Source organism: Aspergillus caelatus (genome assembly GCF_009193585.1).
Source record: "Aspergillus caelatus strain CBS 763.97 unplaced genomic scaffold BDV27scaffold_17, whole genome shotgun sequence".
Classification (NCBI taxonomy): Eukaryota; Fungi; Ascomycota; class Eurotiomycetes; order Eurotiales; family Aspergillaceae; genus Aspergillus; species Aspergillus caelatus.
This window is the reverse complement of record NW_022475280.1, coordinates 129,421-157,146: the sequence shown is the minus strand read 5'-3', so window position 1 is coordinate 157,146 and position 27,726 is coordinate 129,421. Positions and strand designations below refer to the sequence as shown.

The window sequence follows — 27,726 nt, the reverse complement described above, 5'->3', positions numbered from 1 at the left end:
TGGCGTTCTGAGGAATCTGAATTATTTCCCTAAGACCAGAATCAGTAAAAGAAATAGACCATGTTTTCATTCGCATGTTCTCATATCTCGGCACCGATAATTTGGCATCTTATGTGCCAGGATTTAGGGCTACAGCCGTGCCCCAAATTTGGGGGCCAAAACGTCGTTCAATGGATATTCTCCAATGCCCATCGATCCGCCCATGCACGTACTAAAATCTGACCGACCAACAAAGACCGAACTCCTCTGTTGCTTTTCTCACGAACGAGGAGCAACAAGCAACCCAAGGGCCCGTGCATGCCCTCTCTCGGGAACCTACGGAGAGGACGTGAATAGAGCCGCTTTCTAGATTAGTGGATAGTATAAATCAGCTTTTTCTATGTCTTGTTTCAATGGAAGTTTCTAGTTAAGGTTGTGGAGAGATAAGAGGTAGTGGCTACCGGTGTATGTCGGTTAAATCAATTTATATCCAAGAGTAGACAGAGACAAAGAGTTTCAAAAAGGTAGTTGAGCAGTGTTATTGTATTTATTGGTCCTTTTGTTTGATTATCTACAGATATATTATCTACAGATATATTATGCTTGAAATAGAAAGCGAAAACGAATACGAAAAAAGTAAAGGAAAGAAAGGCATGATAAGAAATAAACCAATGGAGCTGCAAATATTAGGATGTAACGTTGGAAGGAGACGCGATTGTTGAGTATGACTAGATAGAGTAAACATTCATTTCTTTTACAATTATTTGAATTTATTAAGCTCCTTCCCTAGATTAATTAATATATAAAGTGAGAAAATCTAGGTACAAGAGGAATGGACAAATAAGCTAATGCACAACTTGACTAGGAATGCGGAGCTGTAGTGTGACTGTGTTACTTTTTGGACGGGCTGATAATTGGGGGCTGTCTGCCTTGTCTCTCTTACAATGTTGGTGAGAAACAGTATGAGTGTAAAGAACAGGCATCCCGTCTCATCTCAGCCGGTGATCTCCGTGGAGAAGCGACATTATTGGCTGGCACCCCTGCCCTATAGCTTGAAATGACATTCGACCAAATGCTTGATCTTTTTCCCCTTTCAGGTTGCTAATACCAGCCTGAATTGCAGGGTACAACATGCTCCAAATAAGCACTATTTTACGTGTATTTTATTGCTTCATTCTAACAATGCCGCAGGGCCATTTCTAGCCACGTCCGGCCTTAGAGACATGGTTGGAGATCCATTAGCAGGAAATCCGATTGGCATTACGAGGTGGTAAGGAGTTTAACCTTAGGTCCATGGTAACCATTAAGAAATGATAAGCTAGGCCATTTCCCATCTGGCGCATCTGCCGGTGGAGCACTGGTAGCAGCCCTATGTCTTTCGGGACCCATACAACAGACTATGGATGATCTGCAGAACCTCTATCAAAGGTTATGCTTCAAAAAGCTAGATCAGGAAACGATAAATACTGCACTTCTTGTCCTGGCAGCAAATAGAATGTTCTTCAAGCATTAAGCAGCGTTGCACCTAGCAAAATGGAGATCCTTCGGTTACAGAGGTAAACGAGGAGTGATAATATCATTAACGTCTTGTCGCTATTAAAGTGGAAACTTGGCGAAGTTATTCTTATACGAATCCAAACTGTCCGTGCATGGGACCCATGTTTACAAGCGGGAGATCAAACATCCAACAATATTATTAATACATAAAACCCGCAAAGACCTGATGTTGATCCATTCCTGTAAAATGCAGGAACCAGATTTTCGAAGTACCAATTCTTGGAGTGAGTACATTGGTGGTACTTTCATGGCGATCAAACTCGGAAAAGGCCTCCAAGGTACTCCAGGGACCTTGAGGTTGCGGCCGATAAGAGAGCATGACGCAAATGATAACTTCCTCTCCCTTCTCAAACTACTCCCTCACAATTATCCCTTCGTTCCTATTCAGTATGTCTACTACCATTAACCAGATTCCGTTGGAATTGCTCGAACTGGTTTGCGATGAACTAGATACGAAAGACTTGGCGTCGCTGGTTGGGACTTGCCGCGATACATACCACCGAACGATAAATCGCTTGGCACAACGGTACACAGAAATCCACCTGGACTTCTCGCAAGACAGCTTTAATCATATTCATGCTATTGCCAACAACAAGGTCATGCGACAGCAGGTTCATCGCCTGGTCGTGATGACCCCGGAGCCTTATCTCGGCCGGGACCTGCAGTGGCAGCGAAGTGCGGCAGGCCACATACACAATCCGCTGCAAATACCGGTCATTCAACGGTTTCGAGATGACCTCGTTGAAAGGCTTACGAACTGTCGATCTTTTGTGATATCGCCTGTCAGAACGAAGTTTGTACCCGAAGAAGAGGACGTTAGCAATAATGAGCATTTCAATCCCGACGACGCTGCTGGTGTCCTATTGGAAATAATTGCCGATACGTCGCTACCCATGAAGCTATTCTGGTATGGTACGGGGGTGAATTACACCTCAAATACCATGGATATTCAACGATTACCGAAGGATCTCTTTACAAATCCCACCTTCAAGACCGGATGGGGTCGACTGGAGAACCTCCACCTGGACCACAAGCTTACGCCATACAATTACTCTTTCATCTTGAATATGATTCTCCATGCCCCTAATCTTCGCAAAATATACCTCAGCCTGGCGCCACGAGATTTGGCAATCGAGTTCTTCTCCCACCTTTCGCAATCTCCGTCTCTCCCTAGCTCACTAGAGAGGATTGCCTTATGCTTCACCTCGATACGAGCGGTTGACCTTGTCAAGATTCTCAGTCATTCTCGACAGACGCTTAAACGCCTCATGTTAGACGATATTGGGGGTTTATCGTCGGACGAGTCTAAACTACACAGTCAATTACAGGGTTGCTTCCCACGGCTGGAGAGTATTGATTTCAATAAGTGCCAATGACATTAGCGATGTATTCTTTTAGCGATGACATAACATGGATTTTTTTTTTTTTTTTTAACGTGTACGTAGGTGGTTCATGAGAATAATGCCGAGTTACTTTGCTACTACCTGGAATATCCATGTGTATATATTTTGTGTGAAGCCTCTCAACTGCAACGCGACAAAATTACCGACTTCATCTTGTTTACCCTCAGCCATTCAGTGTTGCAGCGACCCCTTTTTATTAATATACCTATCACTTTACCTCAGAGACCAAGGACATCATGAAGACCAAAGATGGTTCACTAGTCGGATCCATGGCCCAATACGTAGCGACAGTCATTATGTAGCCTGAGGAAGCTCCGATAAGATAGGGAATATTGGAAAGTCGAAGGCAATTGATTCCGAAATGGTGGGGCTCGGGAAAAGGTGGGGGCTAAACCCGATCAACTTCATATAAGACGCTAGACCGCTCCAAGCACGTTATGCAGCTCCTACAATCCGTCTCGGTATATTTCTTCTCTGCTGTGCTTCAATTTGAATACTGGTGTTATGGCGCAAAGCTCTCCTGCGGACCAGCCGCCTTTGCGGATCGGTACCAGACGGTCAAACTTGGCTATTGTCCAGGCCGAGGGTATTCGTGATAGCTTGCAGAGGATTGCACCGAATCGATCCTATGAGATTGAAACACTGCACACCCTTGGTGACAAAGACAAGTCTACAGCCCTCTACAGCTTCGGCGCAAAGAGTCTGTGGACCAGCGAGTTGGAGGAAAAGCTTACCTCTGGTCAATTGGACGTCATCGTGCATTGTCTGAAAGGTGAATCCGCTACCGTGCTCCCCCTAATGTCAATAAGCAGTTATATAACCGATGACTAGATATGCCAACCACACTCCCCGAGTCGTGTGAGCTCGCGACAATCACTCTCCGCGATGATCCGCGTGATGCGCTAATTATCAAGGCCGGTCTGCCGTACACCAGCTTACAGACGCTCCCTGAAGGTGCAGTCGTGGGCACTTCGTCAGTGCGGCGCTCGGCGCAGCTTCTCCGTCTCTACCCCCATCTGCGCTTTGCCAATCTGCGTGGCAACGTTGAGACCCGCTTGGCAAAGGTCGACGATCCAGAGAGTGAGTATACCTGTATGATCATGTCTGCCGCTGGCCTGGAGCGCATTGGCCTCAAGGGTCGCATCAATCAGTACCTGGGTTCCAAAGATGGTGGCATCTTGCACGCTGTCGGCCAGGGCGCACTTGGTTTGGAAACCCGCAAGGGAGACAGCAGTACTCAAGAGTTGCTTAATAAGCTGGTTGATGAAAAGTCTACTCTCGCCTGTATTGCCGAGCGGGCCCTCCTGCGGACCCTTGAAGGTGGTTGCAGTGTCCCAATTGGCGTTGAGACTGAGTGGGTCGATCAATCACAATATCTTCTGAGAATGCGCGCTATCGTGGTCAGCCTCGACGGCATCCAAAGTGTTCAAGACACCATTGATGCGACAGTGCGGACCAACGATGAAGCTACTGCATTTGGGAAAGAGCTGGCTGCAAGGCTCATAACAGCGGGCGCAGATGCGATTTTGAAAGATATCAACACCAACCGGCCCTCGAAGGACTGATAATTAGAGTATTACTTATATGTAGCCTTGTATGAAATACCGCTCCACTCTAGACATACAGAAAATAGACTCCTTCGTTCACCTTCGATCTCCGAAACTTGGCCTGTGCTTGCCTTCTTTCGGACTTGGAGCGTCTTTAATTAACCGTGGCATTCCACCTTGTATCTGGGTTACCTCACTGCGGCTGTATCGTAGCAAGTGATCCTGGGACACTTTATTCCACTTCCAGTTTCATAATTTCCTTGGATAGTGGTCCACAAAGCAATTTAAATGCAGGTACCACGAAAGCACGTGACGCGGACGATGGTGCCAGAAGATCGAAGACGGAATGCGAGCTGCGAACTGCGATCAACTATTTTTTTATGTATCAAATTCGATTTTGAGTCCGACTATTATCCCAGGGTTAAACCAATCTTATGGAGCATATTCCTTCTACCGAGCCATGTTGATCAGAACTAATTCCATATTCCAGACACATTCTACAAAAATGTAAGTTCGGCTTTTTCAGTGCGGGCGGTCCGGGCCGATAGGGATACATGAATGGATGTACTCGTTGTGACCACGAGGGTAGCGAAAAATCATTTACTACGCTACAAATTTAGAATCAGCCTAAAGCTAGAGGAAACCTGATTCGCTAGTCGGAACGCCACAAACATTTGAACTTCAAAAAAAAAATCAGATTTGTCTCAAATGAACCGTCAGGACCCTCCAGATTGGGCCCTGCCCTAGGCCAAGGTTGTGGTAGGGTCTCGGTTAATACGGAAGAACGGCCCACGTTGGCCCACAGCCTCGCTGTTTGTCGTTGTCCTTATTGGATGGCATAATTCCGGGTATTAATCTTGATTCTCACCCGTGACCGCTGGATCCCCCTTTCCTCCTGAAAATTAACCACGCTGTGCTTGGGAAAGCACCTCGTGCTGGATTACGCTGAAGGGAATATCTGCCTCGGTCGATTGAAGAATAGTTTACTCCGTAGTTGTGAAGGCAATGCTCTCCTCAGGAAGGACTCGCCATGACGGAAGTCTTTGAGTTGATACCCTCCAGGCAAGACAATTTATGTAATTCCAATGCATGGGCCATCACACTAGTTCGACCGTCGGTTCCAACCAAGGGACTAAATCATATGGATCAAAAGACCAACAGGTCGTTCCTATGTTGCGTCCATAATTGGCCCCATCGCCACAGGGCTTTTATATTTCGCCGACCCTCCTCAGCCCAACGGGTGTTGAGAGATTCACGATGACCGTCCCTCAGCTAAATCCCGGGAGGTTTGAGGCTACATGATTATGTCTGGCCTCCTCCTGTCTCTTCAGCTTTGAATTCCCGACAAGTGTCGCGTCTGTTCTTCAGGGGCGGCCCTCCCCCGCCATGATTTCGCTGCTACAATCTCCCGTGCGGCGGTACGGCCTGTTGGCTGTCTCGGCAATCATCCTCCTCGCCACATTATATCGTCTCTATTTCCACTCAAACCCCCTCCCCCAAGTTGTCCGGCCAAGCGGTAACAGCGCGGACAATAGCAGCGCCAAGGAGAAAGAAACGGGAGCTGGGCGATACGGTCATGACGACCCGGGAGCTGTTCCACACCCGATCGACGGCTTAATCCGCAACGCAGAGCAAGAATGGGACCGCCTCCTCACAAAGCAGGTATACAACCTTACCGACGCAGCAGCACAATATCGAGAGCGCCGCGGTCGCCACCCACCCCCAGGGTTCGACAAATGGGTGGAACTCGCGCAGCAAAAAGACGCGATTCTCATCGAAGACCTCTTCGATCAGCTCTACGATGACCTTAGTCCATACTGGGCCCTGGACCCCAAGGTCATGCAGAAACAGGCATCGGAATGGGAGCCGCGCATCATTGTGCGCAACCACACACTCAACTCCGCCGGCCGAACAGGCGTCAACTGGCTGGAGGTCTGGATGGATCTCGTCTCAACCATCGCCGACTTTCTCCCGGACATGGATATCCCTTTAAACGGCATGGACGAACCCCGCATTATCATTCCCTGGGAAAAGCTCTCGGGATACCGCGAGAAGGACCGTGCAAGCCAGAAACTGCTCGACCCCGCCACCGCCGTCGACCAGTACATGGCACTGCCCGCTTATGACGAGGCGCATCCGAACGAACCGTTCAAACCCCCTTTCGATGGCCCCGACAAACCTTTCTGGGAGATCATGCGCGACGCATGTCCCCCCGAAAGCCCGGGACGAAACAGCAACATCCCTCACATGGATTTCGCGAACCCGCCGCCCGAGTTCTTCAATTACCGCAACTTCTCAAAGACCGGGTATATCGAGGATTTCGAGCGATCCAAGGACCCATGCTGGCGCGCAGAGCTACAAGCCCTCCACGGCAGTTTCATCGAGCCGACATCCACATCTACCACGCACGAACTCGTCCCTCTATTTGGCGGCTCGAAGCTAACAGTCAACAACGAGATCCTTATCCCACCAGCCGTATACTGGGACGACGACCCACGGTACTCAGGCGGGTGGAAGAACCAAGGCGGCTCCTGGTCTGATAAAAAGGACATCGTATACTGGCGCGGAATCGCCAGTGGCGGACGTAATCGCGTCGATACCTGGACAGGCTACCAGCGCCACCGACTCGTCTCCATGCTCAACGGGACAGAAGTGTCCTTGACAAACGGCTCCAAATCAGCCGGTATCAACTTCCGTCAACCGGACTACCAGTACTACAACATCTGGGCTGGATTAGACAGCACGTTGCCCGAGTATCTGAACGAACACTGCGACCTCGGCTTCCTGGACTTATGCTGCTTTCCCCGTGAAGACGGCAAGCACTGCTCATACACCGACCCGCATTACAAGATCGTGGAAGGCATGCCCATGAAGAAAATGTACCAGTTCAAGTATCTACCTGACATCGATGGGAACTCGTTTAGTGGGCGTTATCGCGCGTTCTTGTTGTCAACTTCTTTGCCCATCAAGGCGACCGTATATAAGGAGTGGCATGATTCGAGGCTTATTCCGTGGGCACATTTCGTGCCCATGGATTCATTGTATATGGATATCTATGGCATTATTCAGTATTTTATTGGGTATAAGGGACGGAATGGCCATGATGGGCAGGCGGAGAAGATCGCCTTGAATGGGAAGAGCTGGGCCGAGAAGGTTCTCAGACAGGAGGATATGCAGCTTTATGTCTATCGGTTGCTCTTAGAGTATGCCAGGCTGTGTGATGAGAGGAGGGATAGTTTGGCATTTGTGGGTGATTTATTATGAACAGATCATGATGAATGGTTAACTTTGTAAAATAAAGCAATAAAATGCATTGAGCTGCTAGAAAGACCTACCCTCCCTACCACTTGCTAGAGTACTCAAAAGAAAGAAAAAAAAGGAAAAAGCCCCGCAAATCCTTAGTCAGTCAGATGTCAGCGAGGTCTTGGTGACCGCCAACTCACTGTGAGCAAATGCTCACCCTCGTTCATCTCCAGGTCATCTTCCAGCACTTCCTCCTCGGGCTCGGGCTGCTGGTCCTATGGCTATGGCTAGGGTTAAGACACCCCAATTGCCACGGTTACCTACAGCATGGCCCCATCTCTATTTTCGATATTCCAATTAGTCACAATAGATTCAATGCCGAGGACTACTGCTAACCTCCAAAATCATCTGCGCCTGTAGGCTCGTTAGCCAGTTATATCATGTATGAGAGCTCATAGCATACCAAGGCCAAGTGGCTGGCCAGCAGTCCCGGAAGTTGTGCCCTCTTCTTCCACAATAGTACCATCTGTTCCTCGTCTGTTGCTAAATTGTTATATTCGTGAACTCAACAACGCAAATCCAATGGGTTACATCAAAACTACCTTCTTGATGCCACTGGGACCTCTGCCTCCCCCTCCTCTCTTCCCCCACGTTTACCTCCATTTCCCCCTCCCTGCTTGGGTGCGTGTCTATTTTTCTCAATTCCTGAGGCCATGCTTAGTTGAAAATCTTTAAGTGTATGAGTAGTATTAAATTGGAAGTTGGTCACTCAAGCTACCTCCAAGGGCCATCATGTTTAGATCGGCATCAGGGCACCGCATAAGCCATGCAACAAACTGTGCCACCTCGTGCATATCAAACGACGGCACATGTCTGTTTCCTTTTGTGCAACAAGAACAATCCGTGAGCATACACGCACATTCCACCCAGCGCTTTCGTGACCGTCTGCATTTGCTGGAGGTTATAATCCGGGAAGTCTAGGTTTAACTCTTAGGGTCAAATCTAACATGTCGAACTTTGAAGTCCTTTGAAACAGTATTGTTGACTTCGTTGCGCTTCAAGAGAGCTTCTGGTTGCTTTACGACCAGGCTTTCGAACAGGAGCTCCACCCTGCGAGACGCTCTATTGTTGGTGCATGGTAATTAGGGAAAGACAGAAAACAGAAACTTTAAGATAGCTTAGTGATAGGGCCAGGAGGACAGGACAATGGTGGTGATGGTGGTGATGGTGGTGGTGGCAATGGGAGGGGAGTGTGGGAGAATTGGGGAGTTAAGGGGAGAGTATAACAGAAGATAGGTTACGATCCTAGTCATATGTCTACTATCGGTAGTACGTGTTGGTGAAGTAATAGGGGTAATAAGATGACCTCAACTGGTGTACCTTGGAGCCTTGCCCTTGCTCCTGTACTTCACCACCTCATTCTTCGTCATCTCATCCAGCTAGCATAGTGAAGCTTCCTACGGTTAGCTATGTACAACTGCATGAAGTGAGTAGTCGGTGACTAAGAAGCTTCTTTAGCGTTGTAAATAGCACCTTTCGTATGTTATTCAAGTCAGAAGTCAATTATATAACTGTCAGTGTTGCAATGTCTAGCAAGGCCTTATATCTTTTACTTTAAATCTGAGAACGACTTGTACAGTTTCCTACTTTAAACTACAGTAATAGTACCTATCGATTTTACAAATAGAATATTTCAAGGGATTATATTGTGTTCTGCCTATAGTAAGTTGTGATGCTCTTGTACTATACACTCAAGAGCTACTTCCTGCTTGACATTTTGCAAAACATAGACCTTATAATAAGCGCGCAATGCTCTCTAACCATAGGAATGGTAACCCGTACGATTGAATGAAGCCAGGGAATAGTACTGCTATTGCATATCCAGGGCCGTACTTGAGTATATCCACCCCTTGTTTTATTCATGAGTTTCTTTACAACAAATGAATTTATGGCCCATGCCGGTATCCTCCCTGGTCTACATATTCACAGCCAGGTTCAGAGCTAATCTTGATGATATTATTAGGACAAAAGAAGCTTTAATCGACTGCAACTCCTCGACATAACCAACAATCCCACCAAAGTTTTTAATAAGGTCCTTCAGTAACCCAATTCTTGGAAAACTGCAGCAACCTACGCTGGGCGATAGATAAGACTCTACTCAGCTGCCAGAACGTAAATTCTGGCTCCGAAATTACTCGGGAGTTCCTTTTCTTCCGCACAATTTGGCCTCGCGTTAAGTCCCACACTCAATTCAATATTGCTCAAGTATGCCTGAATCTTACAACGACTCGGGCTCTTTTAACGAGTAACCAAGACTTCCAAAACTACATTGCTCTTGTTGGCAGACCAATGAAATAACCTTACAAGGTTCCGCACGACTTAAATCCGGCAATGGGACATACTGCAGGATTACAAAAATGCACAGAATCCACTGATCAAGCATGGCGGGACTATAATTAACAGCTCTTTAATGTCATATCTACATGCTGTCGTCCTTTTAGTTCCCAACCGTCGCCAGATGTGGCATTCGCGCAGGGTTTGTCTTATTGCAATTTCTGAGACAGTGACCTATTAAGAGGGTTCCCGAGAGAGCTTTCGCTGACCCACAAGCGTCGGTTGAGCATGATAGGCTCAGTGGGGTTGCGCACACTCAGTTATTAGTGGCAAGACTAAGTCACTGTCTTACATAGCATGTCGAACCCTTTCCTGCTTGGTGGTGCGCTACAAGGTGCTTACCCGACTGTACGTGATGAATGGGTGGCTAGCCTGAAGCTGGAGCTGGAATGGACCAATTATTGTGTCTAACCACACGTCATACTGGGCGTATGCCAGTCTTACGATGGACATGAAGGGCAAATGCACTTCAGCGAATTGGCACCTATAATAACCGCTATGTATGATAGGGCCTGCCAGCCCCACGAATGTCAGGAATCTACATTCAATGCCCCAGAAGAGATCGCCCAGTGCGATTTACAATTTCCAAATGAGGTTCACTTCCCAGTGATCATTTTTGTCGTTGTTGGCCCACAACTCGAGCGGATCTTCTATGGTCAGACGGATGGCGAAGAACTCATCATTCACTAGTCAAGACTCTATAGTTTCGAACGCAAGGAAAGCGCACCATTCGAGCTTTTCGCCAGCATTGCGCTAAGTAAACCATCACATACTATGTGAGACATCTTGTTTGTGGATGTGTCCCCAAATTACAGCGAGGGTATACTTCTTTTCTGTTTCAAGGTTTCATGTTTTTGTAGTAATATTTTGAATGATTTACACTGCCAATGGATGGTGGGCCTATGCAAACATGCGAAAAGATTAGTATCCTAACATGTAGATTGGGAGGCTCTCTTAATACTTGTCTTGCAAATTCTAAATCTAAACTGTATTAGGCTGCGGCCATTGTGTATGCTAACCGCCTTTGGTTAACCATGTACGAGCGGCCATGAAGACGCATTGCCTTAACCCTAGTAGTCCATATTTCTTTAGCTTTACATTGGTTAGGTCGTTAAAATCATCCTTCAACCGTTCTGAAAAAAGAAATTGAAGGGTCAGATATACTTCTGCCTAACCACAAATCAAACCAAGGATAAATCCCGGGGTGGTGCAGCCCATCCGACATATAAATAATGGCCTTTCACCCAGTCCTCATCCGTAAGGAAATATCATCTTAACATAGTACTCCCAAACAATGGCAACTATTGTGTTCAGTTTTTTCTTTTGCGGCGCTGTTACCCTTGCGAACTCTTTGTTCCCACCTCGGCCACAAGGACTTAGGACTCTTTCTTCGTCCCATGTTGATGGTGCATCCATATCATATAAGAAAGTAGGCGCAATCCACAGCTTGTCTCTTTAGTATTTTTAACGAGATAAGACACCGATCTGCTCAACTCCGGACCTCGATACCTACAGCGGCTATGTTCATCTTCCACCTTGTGCAGACGATGCCCATCCCCACCGAAGCAACTTGTTCTTCTACTACGCCAAGTCCACCAGAAACGGGACAGCTCCACTGACGATCTACCTCGGTGGTGGTCCTGGAGCAAGCTCCATGTCCTCCATGGTCACTGAAATAGGACCATGCTCCGTGAACTCGAATTCGAATAGTACATCGCCGAATCCCTGGTCGTGGACACGCGAGTCCGACATGCTCTTCATCGATCAGCCGGTTCAAACTGGATTCTCATATGATGTGCTTACGAATGTCACAATTGACTATTCAACAAGCACTATCACTCCAATGGACCTAAATCAGGGACTCCCGGTGGCGAACCATACGTTCGGTGTCGGGGTGTTCGGGTCCCAGAATGTCAACGAAACGGTTAATTCGACAACGAATGGTGCGAGGGCGCTGTGGGACTTTATGGAGGTCTGGATTAACGAGTTAGTACCTTCATTATTGTCCCCACTTTTCTTTTAAGCCCGATACTAATTGGCAGATTTCCCGAATATGAATCGCCGGACAAGAAAATACACATTTGGACAGAATCCGTACGTGTCTACCTCTCTATTACAAATGCCTACTAACATATATTCAAGTTCGGTGGACGATACGGACCATCCTACGCCGCATATATCCTAGACCAGAATGAGAAAATCCGCAACAACCAAGTACCCAACACCTCATCTCCTTCTCTGATCAACATCGACACACTTAGCATCCACAACGGCTGCAGCGACATCATCACGCAAGGTGCCTTTTACCCCGAATACGCATATAACAATACCTACGGCATACAGGCCATCACTGAGACACAGTACGAAGAAGCTAAACATAATTTGACTAAGCCCGGCGGCTGTATGGATATGGCTGTGAAATGTCAGGCACTCGCGCAGAAGCTGGACCCGCATAACTTCGGCAATAATGCGGAAGTCAATGCTGTGTGTTCCGCTGCTGATGAATACTGCTATGAAAACGTGTTAGGAGTTTATGCCTTGTCCGGGGTGAGTTCTTGAATATGGTCTCATGAATGTGTTTTTTAACTGCTGTAGCGCGATGTTCATGACCTGGCTGAGGTTCCTACTTCGACTATGCCGCAGCCCTACTCGGATGGCTTTTTTAATCGAGCATGGGTGCAGGACGCTTTGGGCGTTTCGGTGAACTTCACTGCGAATTCCAATGCTGTTTATAATGGTGCGATCTCACCCACATAGGAATTATTCCCTGGTGATAGGTGCTAATGATAATAGCATTCTGGAGTACCGGAAATGCGCTCATCACCCGTGGAAAAGCAATGGACGACTTTGCATCGATCATGGAACGGGGTGTTAGAGTTAATCTTATCTATGGCGATCGGGACTATCTCTGCAATTGTAGGTGATTTGCCCGTTCAACTAGAATGCTAACTTACGGTAACAATAGGGATGGGTGGCGAGAACGTCAGCTTATCCATCAAGCACGACCAGTCTGCGGCATTCAGCTCCAGCGGGTATACTGATCTCATTACGAATCAAACGTACGTGGGCGGTGTTGTTCGACAACATGGGAATCTTTCATTTACAAGGGTATTTAATGCAGGGCATGCCGGTAAGTTTTGATAGTCGACTGGTTCGTTGAGCGTATGCTGACTTTACAGCCCCTGCCTTCCAACCTGAGACTATGTTCCGCGTGTTCTCGCGGATCATGAACACAAAGGATATTGCAACAGGAAACGTTACTTTAACGGAGAAACGCAGGGAGACCTACAGGACCCAAGGCCCACATTCTAGTTTTGACAGAAAGAACAAGCTCCCCCCTCCAGCAGCCCCGGTGTGCTACACCCTGGACATGCCTACGACATGTACAGACAATCAAAAGGCGGCACTACTAAATGGCACGGCCATTGTGGAGGACTTTCTGGTCAAGTGGCCTATCTCCTAGATGAAGCCAGTGGAGGGGTGTTACTGGGGCTGGCACGCACTTCAGCTAGCTACACATACGAAATTGTTCTAATTCTATACGGTACAAACAAATAGAAAAATCAATCAAACTCTACACTGACCCCATTATCATCGTCCAAAACAGCGGTCACAGATCGAACTCTCCGTCCAAGCGGCTCCGGCCCAATTTTCGGAGACTCCTCAATCTCCATGACCCGCCTAGCAGTTATTGCAGTCAGCGTAGAATCCCATAATATCTCCCGTCGCTCACAGCTCTCTAGCAGGCAGATCGCCCTACGACGAATTGTCACATCTCGACAGCGCACGCCCACAATATACAACGGGGATACAATGCCATTATTAAAAGAAAACGTCCGCTTTTGTGAGAATTGCCTATACAAAGTTCAGTATACCATGTCGGCCTGTTAAGCCCGAACGAATATGACCAACCTTGTGCGCAATAGGTAATTCTCCGCAAGCGAAACAACCGTCTCAAATTCCGCCTGAAACTGATCCCACACAACCTCTGGAACATCTGGCGGGACAGCAACATACATCTTCGCAATGATATACCAAATGCGTATAAGGTCGGGATCCTGACCGTATATGTAGGGCCTCTCAGACTGACCATTTAGCCCAGGCGAGGGTATAGCCTCCAGAAACTTACAATGCCACTCCTTCAAATACCTCAATGCCCGTCCCTGATCAAGTGGAAGGGTAGACAACGGTCGATTCTCCATAGTCAGCGCCATATCCAACCGATCATGGAAGATAGAATTCAGCACACCCTCCAAGCAATGCTGCAAATCGTCCCTGTTATATCCGAGGACAAATCTCTCCAAGATAGACGAACTTCGCTCACCGTCCCCCCTCAACGTCCGAGACAGCGACGTACCTAACAACCCGACCAACTGGCTATCCAATCTCATAAACAGGTATACCATCGTTTCTCGCGATACGACATTCCACATCAGCTCCTCTCCACACCGCAGCAGTATATTCAATCCGGATTTAATATGAACAACTGCCGCCCTCGGACAGCCCCTCATACACTCAAAACAAGCAAAAAGCAAACAGCAAACCAGACTCAGATCCCTCCCATCACTTGCAAGCCGAATCCCCACATTCCTTAGTGCCCGTCCATACTCCCGCATAGCGAACTGACCCAGCGGACTCGAAAGAAGAGGATCATCGCCATACTCGTAGATCTGCTGCAGAGCCCCACACGCGACAACCGTGCGCGCAAGTGCTTCATAGCTATGCGCAGATCGTAGCACTGGATCCGAGAAGTCCGCTGGAAAGCGATACCTCGTTTGATGGAGGAAGAAGTCAAATGATTGTCTTTCCTCGTTGGATGTGAGGAATGACAACCTAGGTTCCGGTGCGCGGTAGACTACCATCCGTAACTTGGGAGAGGATTGCTTCTCTGGGATGACTCTGTAGCTACATGAACGGCCTGTGGATGTGCATTTCTGGCAGGCTGGCTTTGCTTCGTCGCATTTTATGCGTCGTTTTCTGAGGTGTGTTACTGGTGCAAATAGAATGGTTCAGCGGTTAGGGTTATGTACTTGCAGGTTATGCAGCCTGTTTTTACTTTGCTGCCGCAGAGTCGGGGTGCTTTTCTGGGGTTGTTCATTTTGGATGAGGGTATTGTATTTGAGATGAGTGATTAGGCTGACAGGTGAGTGGATATGCTGCCACAGTGCTAATCAGTGATATTAGTATTAGTGATTGCTATTTCGCCCCCAATTATTTGATGCCTTACCTTGTTGACTGCCTCAGGCTGCCAAGAGGGTGTTTCGCAATTAATGTTGGTCATTAGCAAGTATGTACATGGTGAAAGTTAGAATCAGTCATAAGGTCCCATTAGACCAATTCGAATTACCTTGTCCCAATTCCCACTACAGATACCCATCCGCCGAACCTAGATATCACGAAACAAAAGAATGTAACCGCCCAAACCAAAAAGTTGCTCGAGTATATACACCCCAGTCCCTAACTACTAAACCCTCTCCTCAACCCTCGTATGAAACTCCCTCTGCACCGCAATCCCATCTCTAGGGAGAGGTCCCATCTCAAACCCGTCAGCCTTTACATCAGGGCTTGTACAATGCACATTCGTCTGCACCTCGGTAGAGTCACTCTCATTCGGCATCCGAATCCACCTCTCACTGTCTGTGCTGCGTCGATGCTGGCGTCCGTGGGATTTAGACCCGTATGCCCTGGAATCGTACCCGTATTGCAGATTCGAGGTCTTGCTTTTCTGACCCGAGACACTGCTCGTGATTTTCTGTGCGGCGGTTTTGAATAATCGGTAGATTATCGGGAGGTTGGCGCAGAGGACGCCACCAAGTGATTCGAAGGCGGATAGAACTCCTAGTGGCACACCTTCCCCTATTTTTAGGTCAGTCTTTGGGATATATTTGGGTTTGGGGGAGATGGGACTCACAGGTAATGTCTGCCGAGCCTTGCGCAACGACGTAGGCTAGGCGGGCGGCGCTTATGCCGCAGGTTCTGTTGACTCTTTGTTAGTTCTGGTGGGCCGAGAGTCTGGGCATCAAGATTCTGGGAGGTTGTTGTACATGAATCCAATGGAAAAGATTGCGACAAGAGCGATCTTCTTCTTTCGCGTTGTGCGGACTCCTACGATGACCGGGATGGGAAGAGCGAAAAGCACAAGATCAGTGACCATGTTGGAGGAGTTGACGAAGTATGTCAGGGCTGTGGAGTTGAAGCATTCGCCCTTGACGGTGCGATCCCAGAATGCGTTCAGCGGGCGGCATAGTGCGCCCATAAATGCTTCGATGATGGTTATCCATATCAGAACAAATATTGAACACCCGATCACGGTCTTGCTGAACCAGGGGATGGGGAAGATACGGTAGTATAGGACGAGGATCCCGAGCTTTGTTGCCGCAAGGAAGAGGTTGTAAAGGTGACTGGCAATGTACTCTCCCTGTGTCTCCCGTCAGCGAGGTCGAGGCGTGGAGGATCATCAGGCGCTCTAACCTTTAAGAATATTTCCAGGTCCTTGAGGTCGACGGTTGCGGTGTGATGACCGAATCCATGGCCCACACCTGTTGGGATCAGCAGGGACTAAAAATAATAATGTAGGGACACTGAACCCATTCGACGTACCGCACACCAGCATCGTTACCGAGTATGCTACTTCTAGGGCCTGATATAGGATCAGCGATCTTCATTATACGCATGGACCCAGTTTGTGTGTGGGGAGACAGACACTTGCCAGGATGATTAGGTGGTCATCTAAATGAAGGCCCTCTTTCGATATTTTAGCAAACAGTCGCAGCACGGTGCTCGCGACCAAAAGGACCGTGGGAACTATGTATCCCACAATCACCAACGTCTCTCTGGACGGGGTTCCGTCCCAGGTCGTCATGTTTGGGTATGTTCCTGACACGCACACAGGTCCGGTAGGATATCACCCTTCCGTTTCGGAGACGACAGCATCAGTATTGCTTAAACCGACACTGACAATTGGCACTTGACCACAAAGACAAGGCAAAGGGGTTCCATGGGGACTTTAACGGATGTTTCCGTTTCGGGTGCTGTTAATATCAATTTGCATGGTGGCTAGCTCTCATCGTATTGTTCCAGGGGCCGAATCCTTCAGATCAGGCAAGAAAATTCATAAAAAGCAGTCCGGTTGATTCCTAATCTCCTGCATAACTTATTTAATCCACCTCCAAGGCGGGTCTGCACGCCTGGACTAATTGAATCCCACGAGAGCGACAAGGCCTGGCGTGGATTGAAACTGAAATACTAGGTCTTGCGAGACATGACAACCCAATGTTACACTCGCTGATTTAAAACATGGACTTAAGCGTGACGGCTGAGACAAGCTCGTCGACAGGCTCCGACTATTGCTCTAGTGTCCGCAATGGCGGCCCAGGTGGGCCTACACCTGAATGAGCGACTATCCAATAACCATAACTACAGATGGTTGATCCTTCTCGGCATACAATACGAGTGGTGAAGTTCCATATCAGCTCATTTTGTCTCCCCACTTGCCTCGATCCCCCCGTACGTATTCTCATCTCACGTCGTAAGCCAAGAGCCTAAATTCAAATCCTTTGTTTTACCTTCGTGCCGCTCCTTCCTTCTCGTTATTTGGGTCGACCCTCCACTTCCACGGTTCCTGGGGGACTGCACAGAGACGACCCGTGATTTCTTGCATTGAAGCAACAACAATAACACAACATGTTCATGACTTGGTCCATGAAGCCAGATCCGGTCTCCCCACGATCTGACTCGTCGAGTACATCGTCGGTCAAAGAGCTCAGACCTAGAGTCCGAACCCGGAACGGCTGCAATACCTGCCGAAGGAGGCGGGTGAAATGCGACGGTACGTGCAAGCCCGTTCTGCCATTTTTGGTCCGGCTCGCTCTCCGAAATTCCAAGTTCAGTCTAGAGCTCTCTTACCCATCCAATATGGGAAAAAAGGCCAGAGGCTTATCAACTATCGATATAGAGAGTCATCCTATCTGCATACGCTGTCAGAAATCAAAGAACCGTTGTAGCTACGAACTCCAGCTGCAATGGGAGGACGAGATGCGGACGGCTGGGAAGTGCCATGGACGAACGGGCGTTCAATCGAGGAGACATTCCTTGCAGCGCCCACCGGCAAACGACGGAGAATTCCAACTATTGACACGGGCCAGACGCAAGGACATGACCCATCGGCAACGCGATGTTGGTTCCGTGGCGATCCGCTCTCCACCCAATGCCAATAACCCACTACCGGCCACGCCGAGCAGCCGAGTCGCCTATTACACTCACTACGAGAACTGGAAGAGCACCACGACTATTTCGCGTCCAGTGCCCCTGCTACCATGGAGTATCGGCGTGCCAGACGTGGACGATGTGTGTTTGTCGTTTTACAATTCCGTAATGTGCGCCGTCGGGGTGACCGTCGATGATGAGCGCTTCAACCCCCTTCGCAGCACGGTGATGCGTCTCGTGTTTCGGACCGAGACAGCTTATTATGCCGTTCTTATGGCCAGTGCACATTATCTGCGATCAGTTGAAAGTAGGTTCGAATTAATGGAAATCCAAATCCGCTCGAGGGTCCTTAGAGGCTTGCGGCGAGCCTTGATGAAAGAGGATTTGGATTGGGAGGATTTGTTGGTGCCGACGATCTTTCTGTGCTCTTCTGCGGTATGTGAAGTCTCCACACTATATTAGGACACCCTGACTGCCATAGCATTCATGATTCGGTAAGATGATTGCGACTAATCCTTCAGTTAGATCTCTAATAGTTGTGACGGCTCCTGGGTAAAGCATCTCGCCTGTTTCCAGTTGATCGTGAAGGAGATGGCCCATGGCCGCAGAAACGCTCCTTCAGTACCACAATTCTTCATTAGCTACTTCTCCGCGCATCTTGTCCTAGCCAAATCGGTGTTCTCGATTGAAGACATACTGCCTGTCGGTGAAATACCAACTAGCCCTACTAAACCCAACTCCTTAGTCCACTCGACGAACACCGAAAGGGTATCATGGACTTCCACCAAGGATCTCGTCAAGGTGATGCCAGCGGACACTTTTCATGAAATTGACATGTGGAACGGCCTCAGTAGCCACATGCTGCTGCTCATAAACGAAATTTTGAGTCTTAAGCAAGATGCCCAAGCATTCTGTCACCAATCCTCGGATCCATGCACTGCCCAGCTAGCAGCACAGCAGAAACATGCAGAAATCTCGGATAAGATCACAACCTTGGAAGCAAGTCTAGCTGCAACAACACAGATAATCCCCGTTTCCTTATACAAAAATCGCAGCTCGGCCGAGTCCAAACATGGCTTTCGCTTATTGAAAAGCACAAGCGAGGCATATCGTTTGGCAGCCTATCTCCTCCTATCGGAGGCAGCTAGTCCTCACTTCCTCGGGTATACCCCAGCTACCACGCAGAGTATTGAACAACTGAGGGATACGGCTCAGAGGGCACAATATGTAGACCGAATCTTTCACCTGGCGAATTACGTGGTATCATCGGTGGATCATCTCCCCATCTCCTGGCCTCTATGGCCCCTATTCATTGCCTCCTGTTGCTGTTCACGGGATGAAGAGACTAGAGCGCGAGAAATTTTTTGTACCGCCAGAGACAAGGCTCCATATGAGAATATTCCGCGAGCTCAGACATTAGTCGAACTACTCTGGAAGCGCAGGGGCACACAGGTGGAGTCGGGCAACAGCTTACGAGTCGGTCGATTCGAGTGGGAATCTGTGATGGAATCTCTTGGCTGGCAGACGAGCTTTGCTTAATCGTAGTATATTGTTTCATCCATTACGCTAGCTATATATACCCTTGATGAATTACGTTTATCCGAATCATCTACCACATCTTACCATTATTTATATACACAAAATCAAGTAGGGTCACGAAAGAGAAGATGATACCCTACAAACAAAATCGAAAATTCTGGTTCTGCCAATCCGACACATCACCCACTTCCCTCCTAGCAGTCGAGTCTTCTGAGCCCTCCGCATCCGGAGTCTCGGGCTCAATAACACGGCCCTGCTTCCGATCCCTCCTTCTATTCTCCCAAATCATGTAAATACGTAGCAAAGCGACATCAAGAATAGCAATACAAAAACAAGCCAAAATGGCGGCGAAGGCAGACTAATTCTATCTGTCAGCATACACCCGCTACCCTAACCAAAGGAGGAAGGAAGAGAGAGAGAGAGAAAGAGAGAAAGAGAGAAAGAGAGAAAGAGAGAAAGAGAGAAAGAGAGAAAGAGAGAAAGAAAGAAAGAGAGAAAGAGAGAAAGAAAGAAAACTCACATAATAATGTGGCGCCTGATTCTTCTTAAAAAGCTGCGGCCCCGCAATATTCCCCACACAATACCCAATAAACAAGATCGCAGTGACGGTAGTCTTCTTCGTGAAGCCTGCGAAGTTACTCGAGACTAGACTAAGGCTGAGGGGGAATCCGGCACCAAAGACAGTGACCAGCCAGACGCCTACCAGACGGCCCCATTTCTTCTCGACCGGGAGCTGGCGCATGAGAAGGATGCCGATTAGGCTGATCAGCAGAGTAATGATCATCCAGTAGCAGCGGAGACCGCGGAAGCGGTTGCAGGTGAGGGCGCTGAGGAGGAGGAAGACCAGGGCTACTGCTGCCATGGGGATAGTGTAGAGAAGGGTGTTGAAGGTGTCGAAGCCGAAGGAGGCGATTACTAGACTTGAGAACTGATGTACATCTTTTTTAGTAATGGTTTCAATGGGGTGGCCTAAGTGGGTACTTACGTTGGTGATTCCACCGTTGGGGAGGGAAACTAGGAAGTTGTAGGTGAAGAGGAACCAGGTTTTGGGGTCGATGAGGGCTTCGATGAATTGGTCTTTCTTCCATTCACGGCTTTGGTAGGTTTGTTGGCAGGCTTGGGCGCGACGGTAGGCTGGGCCGCGTTGCGAGGGGGAGAGGAATTTGGCATTTAATGGTGAGTCGGGTAGGACGAAGAATTGGAAGATTGACCAAATGAGGGTGATGATGCCAAAGATTATGAATACCCACTGGTACACTGGTTAGTCTGATGGCTTCTTTTGGTAGGGTGCTGTTGAGAGTTTGTTGTATATACCTGCCATGGACCCAGGCGGTTGTGAACATGGCCGATTGCGTACGAGAGAACTCCTCCAAAGATAGACGCAACGCCGTTGCCAGAGAACCAGATGCAGCTTCTAAGCGCATGCTCGGAGGGTGTGTACCACATGCCTACCACGATGGTGAAACCCGGGCTGATGGCACTTTCAAAAACGCCAAGTAATACACGCAGTGTTGTTATACCTGCGAAGCTGGAGGCCGCCGCATGGCATGTCAGGATGATTGCCCAGATGATCCTGGAGGAGTTAGGCGCTGCTGTCTGATGAGATGGCATTGTACTGGGCTCACATCATGACTGAGAGATATTTCCCAATGGGAAACTTGACAAATCCTATGGATACAGGATAGGATGCCACCATGTAGCCGAAGTAAAACGCACTAGAGGCCCATGAGTACTGGTCGGTGTTCATGTGCTATAATAATCACTACAGTCAGACTCTGATGCTTGTAGAATGCCAAGGAAGGTGTAACGCCAGCATACCGTTCCAGGCAACAGCCCAAGGATGGAGGTATACGACATCGCGGTCTTGTCCAGATACTGTAGCAGGTACGAGACAAACATCAGAGGAAGTAGACTGAATGATGTTAGTCCATGTTCACTAGTCTTTGGGCACTTTAGGTTCACAGTTGTAAAGTGCTATGTACATACCAGAGGTCAATGCGACGTAGGATCGCCTTTTCTTCCATCGCCGTGAGCGGTTGATGTTCATCAATTATCTCATTAGGGCTCTTAGGCTCCGACCCGGGAGAACTGCTGTAGTCCGACATAGCTATATTATCAGTCCAGCTGAACAATTAAAAGACTTGCTACAATACCTTCCCTCAACCAGGGAAGCGGAGGAAGGACAGAAATGAATCTTATCGGGAGCTATGCGTTTCTTAAAGGCCCCGCCACCCAGACGGAACGACCTCTCTTGCAGTCTGGCTGCACCGACTAACACCGTATAGATTAACCTCCAGCTAGGCCTACATTGGAGGGATCTTGTTTCTCTAGATGCATCACCACCCCGTTAGTGGCTCTTAGTTGCATGTAAGCGTAATACTGTCACGTCTTAAGCCATCCTTCGAACCTCCAGCCCGCGTCGCTAAACCAGATCAGGTAATGAAAGGGCTCGCTTCGACCTGACCGAAAAGGTGATAGCGTCGGATGAAGTATTTGATGCATGTCTTTGGCTGCACGCAAGAACACTCCAGTCCCACCTTGAATCGAACCATATCATAAAAAATGAAAATGATTAATGCTCTTTTCCCTACAGGCCATAGCCATGAAAATGTGGGTCAGCATGGTAGTTATTTAATGAATCCTTCGGCTCCGTCCACATAAACAACCGAGCAGGAGATACTCAGACCACCATCCGATCATTTTGCTGGCTCCTGAGTTCCTTTACCACGAGAGAAGCATGCACCGGATGCTCACAGACGACAGATTTCATCAAGTCGATGCTGACCTGCTCATACCAGGAAAAGGGGATCCAATCCCCCACGGCGCCGTGATATGGCAATCCAAAACCATTCGCTACGCTGGACCCCAATCAGGGGTCCCTGCAGAGTTTCAAGGGGCCAAAGCCACCCATGTTCCTGTCGTAATGCCAGGGATGTGGGACTGCCACATTCACTTCCTGGGCGCCACAGCAGCAACGATGAATGCAATCGTCGACACGTCACAGGCTCTGGCAGGTGCTCGGAGCGTGCCGGACCTGCACGCCACCGTTATGGCCGGATTCACCTCAGTGCGTGAGGTTGGGGGCTACGGGTGCGAGCTTGCAAAGGTCGTAGCAGAGGGACGAATCCATGGGCCGAACATTTACTCAAGTCATTCTGCTATAAGCATGACTGCAGGACACGGTGATGTCCACTGCGTCCATAGGGACTCGCTGCTTGACCTGTGCGCCCACGGCCTACCGTTGACAATTGCTGACGGTGTGCCCGAATGCCTGCTCGCTGTGCGAAAGCAGTTGCGCCGAGGTGCAAAAGTCATAAAGGTCTGTGCTAGTGGAGGCGTCGTGAGCGCTATCGACGACCCGCAGCACCAGGAGTTCTCCTTCGAGGAGCTGAAAGCAATCGTTGACGAAGCGGCGCGGGCACGCCTGGTCGTTGCTGCTCACTGCCATGGTAAAGCGGGCATTATGAATGCATTGCACGCTGGCTGTCGCACAATCGAGCATGGCAGCTTCCTTGATGAAGAGGCTGTTGAGCTGATGAAGGAGAAAGGTGCAATTTTAGTAGCCACCCGCAGTGTCATTGAGAGCGGTCTAGCAATGAAAGATCTTTTCACCCCATCGTCCTATCAGAAGCTCCTCGAAGTCGCTGATGCACACAAAAAAGCGTACCAACTTGCTGTTTCAAGAGGTGTCACGATAGCCCTTGGCACTGATCAGTTTATCAGCTCAGATAATCCGATCATAGGCTATGGTCGCAATGGCCACGAAGTGAGGTATGCGGTAGACGCCGGCTTAACCCCTCTGGCGGCCATTGAAGCTGCCACGGCGAATGGGCCCCTTACTCTAGGTTATCAAGCGCCACGGAGCGGTCAGTTAAAGGAAGGGTTTGACGCAGACATCATTGCAGTGAGAGAGAACCCATTGGAGAATGTTGCAGTTCTGTCTAACTCAAAGAATATCACGCATGTCTGGAATGGTGGAAAGCTGATAAAATCATAAAATCAGAACATGAAGCGGTTGTGACAATTTATTCCACCACGGCCTCAAAAGCCAATTTGTAAATATATAATAAGTCAACGCATTTGACGTTGCGTTCATGGAATTTCGGTTTCTAGTCTAACTGAAACATGCTTTTCGAACACGCCTAATAACCATCCCAGCATCTTAATCAATGCCAAAGTCAAAGATAAGATTTCTAAGCTGTCATTGATACACCACATACTGACAAATATCAAGTTACCTCGTACCAGAATATATGGACAATTGAAAAGCCCAGGGGACACGAGGGCAGTTTACTATATGCAGATCTGTATAAGTGTCGATCCAGGTTATTAAGAGTATACCGTGCAATTGCTCAAGTACATTCTATATATTGCAAACCAAACATGCCTACAGTCTACACATGCTACAACAATTATACAAATATATCCATATCTCTACTACGGACTGCCTATGCTATAAACGTCCCGATGATAAGGTACATCGTGAGTAAAAATCATACATGTCCCAAGCCTCTAGTCAGCATTACTCTATCACTACTAGAACTCTACTTCTTATACGGTTCTACGAGACTCAGGCCAAATGTATCGTGAACTTAAAAGTCTTGAACGATGGAAGCAGTTTTAAGAAATACTAATATGAAACCAAAAAGGCGACAAGAAACAGCAAACAATAACAAGCGTTCTAGACAGAATAAAACCCGAAAGTGTGGAACATTGCAGAGGTTTTCCAAATCGTTCATTCAACCGACCCAAAATCACGCAAACTCTATCATTGCTCCAAGGGGGTGGGTAAACCAATCGATGAGCCTATGGACTGCCAGAGCATTCGGGCCGGTTGGTGATTAGCCAGCCTCAAGCATGCCAGGTCTTTTCATTAGCCTCTAGTTCTGATGGCGAATTATTAGGCAAGTCCGACACAGGAAGTGACATATTCGCGTTCTCCCAGGAGACCTCCTTGCCCCGTCGCGTGTATGACCGAGCCGCCAGACTCAAGAGGACAACCTTTAACGAAAACAAGATAACATAAGTGGCATCACGAGCCGCTCTGTACCCTTTGGAATAGTCGAAGGTGGATAGCCGTGGTGAAATTACTAGTGAAGTGGTCTCCACCGGTACAGGGAACGGGTCAGTGATCGTCGCTGTCGCTATATTTGCTCCAGAGGGGGCCCCAGATTGGGTCTTTTCCCTAGGCTCCTCGATGATTATACAGTCACTGAGCGAGCAGATCAGGTCATCTAATTTTTAGTAGATCTGTGGAACTGGATCTCAGTGCATACCATGGACAAAGCGGCATGTCAACAAGAGTACAGCCTGGGGGACAGTCACTAGTAGCATCGTCGTCCTCCTTCCACTCTGGTGAAAGTGTATCAATCTGAGGCTCAGGCATAACTCCGAGTATTCTCCACCCATCTGAGGTCACTTCATAGACTAATGCGGGGTATGATGGCTCCGGGGTTGGTGATGCTGGATGTGTTTGTGAGGGAGTTAACATCGCGGTTGGCCTTGCAGTTCAACCGATCAAGCGTTAGAGTAGATAATCAGTATGAGTTTCTCGGTTCATGGAGGTGTCAACGATTTCTCATCTGGACGGGGGAGGCAAGCAATAAATAGATGTTTTACGTGGTGGGACATAATGTAAACCGAGTTATGAGGTAGCCCGTTGAGCGTCCTGAGAAAGAGGCATCAGCGTTTCAACTGCCATCAATTTCTCCTTGGAAATAGTAGTCAAAATGACAAAAAACTATGGAACATGAAACACGAGGCATCGAAACAGAACTGAAGAAGAATAATATGATAGGCGACGTGGTGGACTTCACTGTTCTATAAGACGCACATGTGAAGTGTTTAAAGAGGGTGAAACCAACTTACAAATTTGTCTACTTGAAACAGCTGACCAAATCCGCATGGACAGCTCCTTGTCATTAGTACTGATTAAAGAACTCAGACTCTATCCTGATATCCATTGCAACATCGACCTGACGGGCTTGACATTAGTCAAATGGAAGGTGTGGCACGAAATGTTCCACGGCTTCTAAAGACGACCCTAAGAATAAACGAGACAGGTCAGAAAGCTAGTTTTATGTAGTTCCACTACAGCTACACATTAATTTTACATATCTGTGCCTATCCTTTCTTGCATACTTCGTATGCTACCCACTCCCAAGGGGCACCTAGTAACTCACCCCACTCCCCCCAGATGAAGCTCTGTGTATTCTCAGAGGGAATCTTCTACATCTAGCTTCCATAAGATATTTAAGATAAGGTTGCTGAATACAGAGGTATATTACTTTTACAATTTACTTCAACACACTGATGTCTGCACTAGGGACAGCAGGGCTGGGATATCCTCCAAGACAAGACACATCATTAGCTAGTAAGGCTGCACGTTACCGATCAGAACCCCTGTAAAAATAATTCTAGAACATCTGTGATATCCTAACAAGCAAGGCTTACCTATCAAGGGGGTCAGAAATGCGTGGTGGAGTCCATACCTGCGACGGGAACGTGCAGCACTACGGTACAACCACCAGTCTGTACTAAAGACCCCAGGGTCTGTAGATGCACTAGCGGCAATGACGCTCCCAGTATTAGTAGATGGATACTATCTCGCTTAAGTGTGTCATGAAACATCTCCCCAGAAAATATCTCACACCAGTCTTGAACACGGGGCTGAATTATTCAATTAGGTTTTGATCTGTACATGTCTCGGATAGTCACTGCAATGATTGACAGAATATGGGCCAGATGTGATGTAAGCCCGCGTCAAACTGACAGCTTTCAGGACATTTGTCTCGGCTAGTTATGTCTTGGTTTTTATTCTACCCGAATTCTAGAACTCGTCGAACTCTCCTTCTTGAAGGGCACAATTCCTCAATGATGCCCTGTAGGATACTATACTGGGAGCGGTTAAGGTGCTGGTAGAGCCGCGTTTCCCCCTTTCTTTCTTTCTTTGGATGGGTCAAGGTGATATGTTAACGTGCTGCTAGTATAAACTCTAGGAGCAATAAAGTTGGTGCTAGCAGAATGACGACCTCAATCTTATCATCATATGATACACTTCGTACCCAGTAACCTGCTTCTTAAGGCTTTAGTTTTGATCATCTGTCACTTGCTTGAATCATGAAGCATCGGTGAATTGATTAAAAAAAGAGGAAAATCTTACGGATGCAATAACTCAGAGCTCAGCCTGATATACTTTGAGACATCTGCAGGAGAGGCGAAAATAAGCGAGGCAGGCATGCTATACCATACTGATGCTTTGCCCTATGTCTCACTTTCGCAGCTCGGCATGGACGAATGTCGCATGAGAATATCTGCCCTTACTCCTTTTATTCGAACAACCGGAATTTCTGGTCTGCGGGGATCAAACTTGAACCTGAACCACTTGAGAACTACATCTATGTCTATATTACGCTGATAATCTTCCAAATGTGCAATGAACATGACGAATCACTGCTCTTTAGAGAACTGGCGCCTATGATCTGTGCGATGGACAATACATACTACTAAACGTCACTATCCCACGGATAAGAGGCGGCGCCCTAACATCGGTCAAGATACTCATTACAACCAACATAGACTGGCATGCGGTGCATCTAACAACTTGGATAGTGAGTTCTTGGTGTCCAAGACGGGACGCAGAGCTTTCTTACTGTCGCCAAATTGACGACGGGCATCGTGACAACTTAGTGAATAAGAAACATCCGGCAAATTGCGGACCGCTTTTGAAGATGAGCACCTATGGTCCGTGTGATGTATTGTGTGATTTCAGAACGAAACAGTTCGATGCTATCGTGCGAGTATTCATGCTGGTAATTAATGACCGAACTGGCTTTTAGTTCAATATCCAACTGCGCAGC

The 27,726-nt window shown here is 48.0% G+C and overlaps 10 protein-coding genes across 10 annotated transcripts; 6 read left to right on the top strand and 4 right to left on the bottom strand.

The window, feature by feature from the left end:
- Window positions 1-1,924: 1,924 nt before the first annotated feature.
- BDV27DRAFT_166851 (uncharacterized protein) lies at window positions 1,925-2,913 on the top strand (the record flags this gene model as incomplete). Its single annotated transcript, XM_032074300.1, has 1 exon — window positions 1,925-2,913. A coding segment is annotated over one exon (988 nt), but the record flags the coding sequence as incomplete, so codon positions are not given.
- Window positions 2,914-3,111: 198 nt separating this feature from the next.
- On the top strand, window positions 3,112-4,934 carry BDV27DRAFT_121598 (porphobilinogen deaminase). Its single transcript, XM_032065400.1, has 2 exons — window positions 3,112-3,711; window positions 3,771-4,934. The coding sequence occupies exons 1-2, from the start codon at window positions 3,444-3,446 to the stop codon at window positions 4,502-4,504; spliced, it is 1,002 nt and encodes a 333-aa protein (XP_031932007.1). The 5' UTR covers window positions 3,112-3,443; the 3' UTR covers window positions 4,505-4,934.
- Window positions 4,935-5,392: 458 nt separating this feature from the next.
- Window positions 5,393-7,814, top strand: BDV27DRAFT_121597 (uncharacterized protein). The gene has a single exon (XM_032065399.1). The coding sequence runs from the start codon at window positions 5,873-5,875 to the stop codon at window positions 7,748-7,750; it is 1,878 nt and encodes a 625-aa protein (XP_031932006.1). The 5' UTR covers window positions 5,393-5,872; the 3' UTR covers window positions 7,751-7,814.
- Window positions 7,815-11,417: 3,603 nt separating this feature from the next.
- Window positions 11,418-13,586, top strand: BDV27DRAFT_166848 (Alpha/Beta hydrolase protein; the record flags this gene model as incomplete). Its single annotated transcript, XM_032074299.1, has 8 exons — window positions 11,418-11,552; window positions 11,601-12,109; window positions 12,166-12,217; window positions 12,266-12,670; window positions 12,719-12,860; window positions 12,917-13,039; window positions 13,089-13,253; window positions 13,303-13,586. 8 exons carry the CDS (start codon window positions 11,418-11,420, stop codon window positions 13,584-13,586), a joined length of 1,815 nt encoding a protein of 604 aa, XP_031932005.1.
- A 100-nt stretch (window positions 13,587-13,686) lies between these two features.
- BDV27DRAFT_166847 (uncharacterized protein) lies at window positions 13,687-14,985 on the bottom strand (the record flags this gene model as incomplete). The annotated part of the gene is made up of 3 exons (XM_032074298.1): window positions 13,687-13,978; window positions 14,036-14,200; window positions 14,249-14,985. 3 exons carry the CDS (start codon window positions 14,983-14,985, stop codon window positions 13,687-13,689), a joined length of 1,194 nt encoding a protein of 397 aa, XP_031932004.1.
- Window positions 14,986-15,587: 602 nt separating this feature from the next.
- Window positions 15,588-16,985, bottom strand: BDV27DRAFT_166846 (putative integral membrane protein PTH11-like; the record flags this gene model as incomplete). Its single annotated transcript, XM_032074297.1, has 6 exons — window positions 15,588-15,979; window positions 16,035-16,099; window positions 16,168-16,541; window positions 16,595-16,662; window positions 16,724-16,763; window positions 16,827-16,985. 6 exons carry the CDS (start codon window positions 16,983-16,985, stop codon window positions 15,588-15,590), a joined length of 1,098 nt encoding a protein of 365 aa, XP_031932003.1.
- A 1,511-nt stretch (window positions 16,986-18,496) lies between these two features.
- On the top strand, window positions 18,497-19,867 carry BDV27DRAFT_141614 (transcription factor domain-containing protein; the record flags this gene model as incomplete). Its single annotated transcript, XM_032069852.1, has 2 exons — window positions 18,497-18,729; window positions 18,865-19,867. The coding sequence occupies 2 exons, from the start codon at window positions 18,497-18,499 to the stop codon at window positions 19,865-19,867; spliced, it is 1,236 nt and encodes a 411-aa protein (XP_031932002.1).
- A 136-nt stretch (window positions 19,868-20,003) lies between these two features.
- Window positions 20,004-22,181, bottom strand: BDV27DRAFT_166841 (major facilitator superfamily domain-containing protein; the record flags this gene model as incomplete). Its single annotated transcript, XM_032074296.1, has 7 exons — window positions 21,854-22,181; window positions 21,686-21,779; window positions 21,493-21,617; window positions 21,182-21,440; window positions 20,853-21,116; window positions 20,388-20,795; window positions 20,004-20,225 (listed from the first exon to the last, which is right to left on the bottom strand). Exons 1-7 carry the CDS (start codon window positions 21,970-21,972, stop codon window positions 20,004-20,006), a joined length of 1,491 nt encoding a protein of 496 aa, XP_031932001.1. The 5' UTR covers window positions 21,973-22,181.
- A 423-nt stretch (window positions 22,182-22,604) lies between these two features.
- BDV27DRAFT_166840 (metal-dependent hydrolase family protein) lies at window positions 22,605-23,864 on the top strand (the record flags this gene model as incomplete). The annotated part of the gene is made up of 1 exon (XM_032074295.1): window positions 22,605-23,864. The coding sequence occupies one exon, from the start codon at window positions 22,605-22,607 to the stop codon at window positions 23,862-23,864; it is 1,260 nt and encodes a 419-aa protein (XP_031932000.1).
- An 854-nt stretch (window positions 23,865-24,718) lies between these two features.
- On the bottom strand, window positions 24,719-25,253 carry BDV27DRAFT_153552 (uncharacterized protein; the record flags this gene model as incomplete). The annotated part of the gene is made up of 2 exons (XM_032071817.1): window positions 24,719-25,079; window positions 25,144-25,253. 2 exons carry the CDS (start codon window positions 25,251-25,253, stop codon window positions 24,719-24,721), a joined length of 471 nt encoding a protein of 156 aa, XP_031931999.1.
- Window positions 25,254-27,726: the final 2,473 nt, after the last annotated feature.

What these genes read in the sequence shown, in the direction of transcription:
- BDV27DRAFT_121598 (XM_032065400.1), top strand. Translation starts at nt 3,444, where the DNA reads ATGGCGCAAAGCTCTCCTGCGGACCAGCCGCCTTTGCGGATCGGTACC. An exon ending in CATCGTGCATTGTCTGAAAG is followed by an intron (nt 3,712 to 3,770) that starts GTGAATCCGCTA and finishes ACCGATGACTAG; the next exon opens with ATATGCCAACCACACTCCCC.
- BDV27DRAFT_121597 (XM_032065399.1), top strand. Translation starts at nt 5,873, where the DNA reads ATGATTTCGCTGCTACAATCTCCCGTGCGGCGGTACGGCCTGTTGGCT.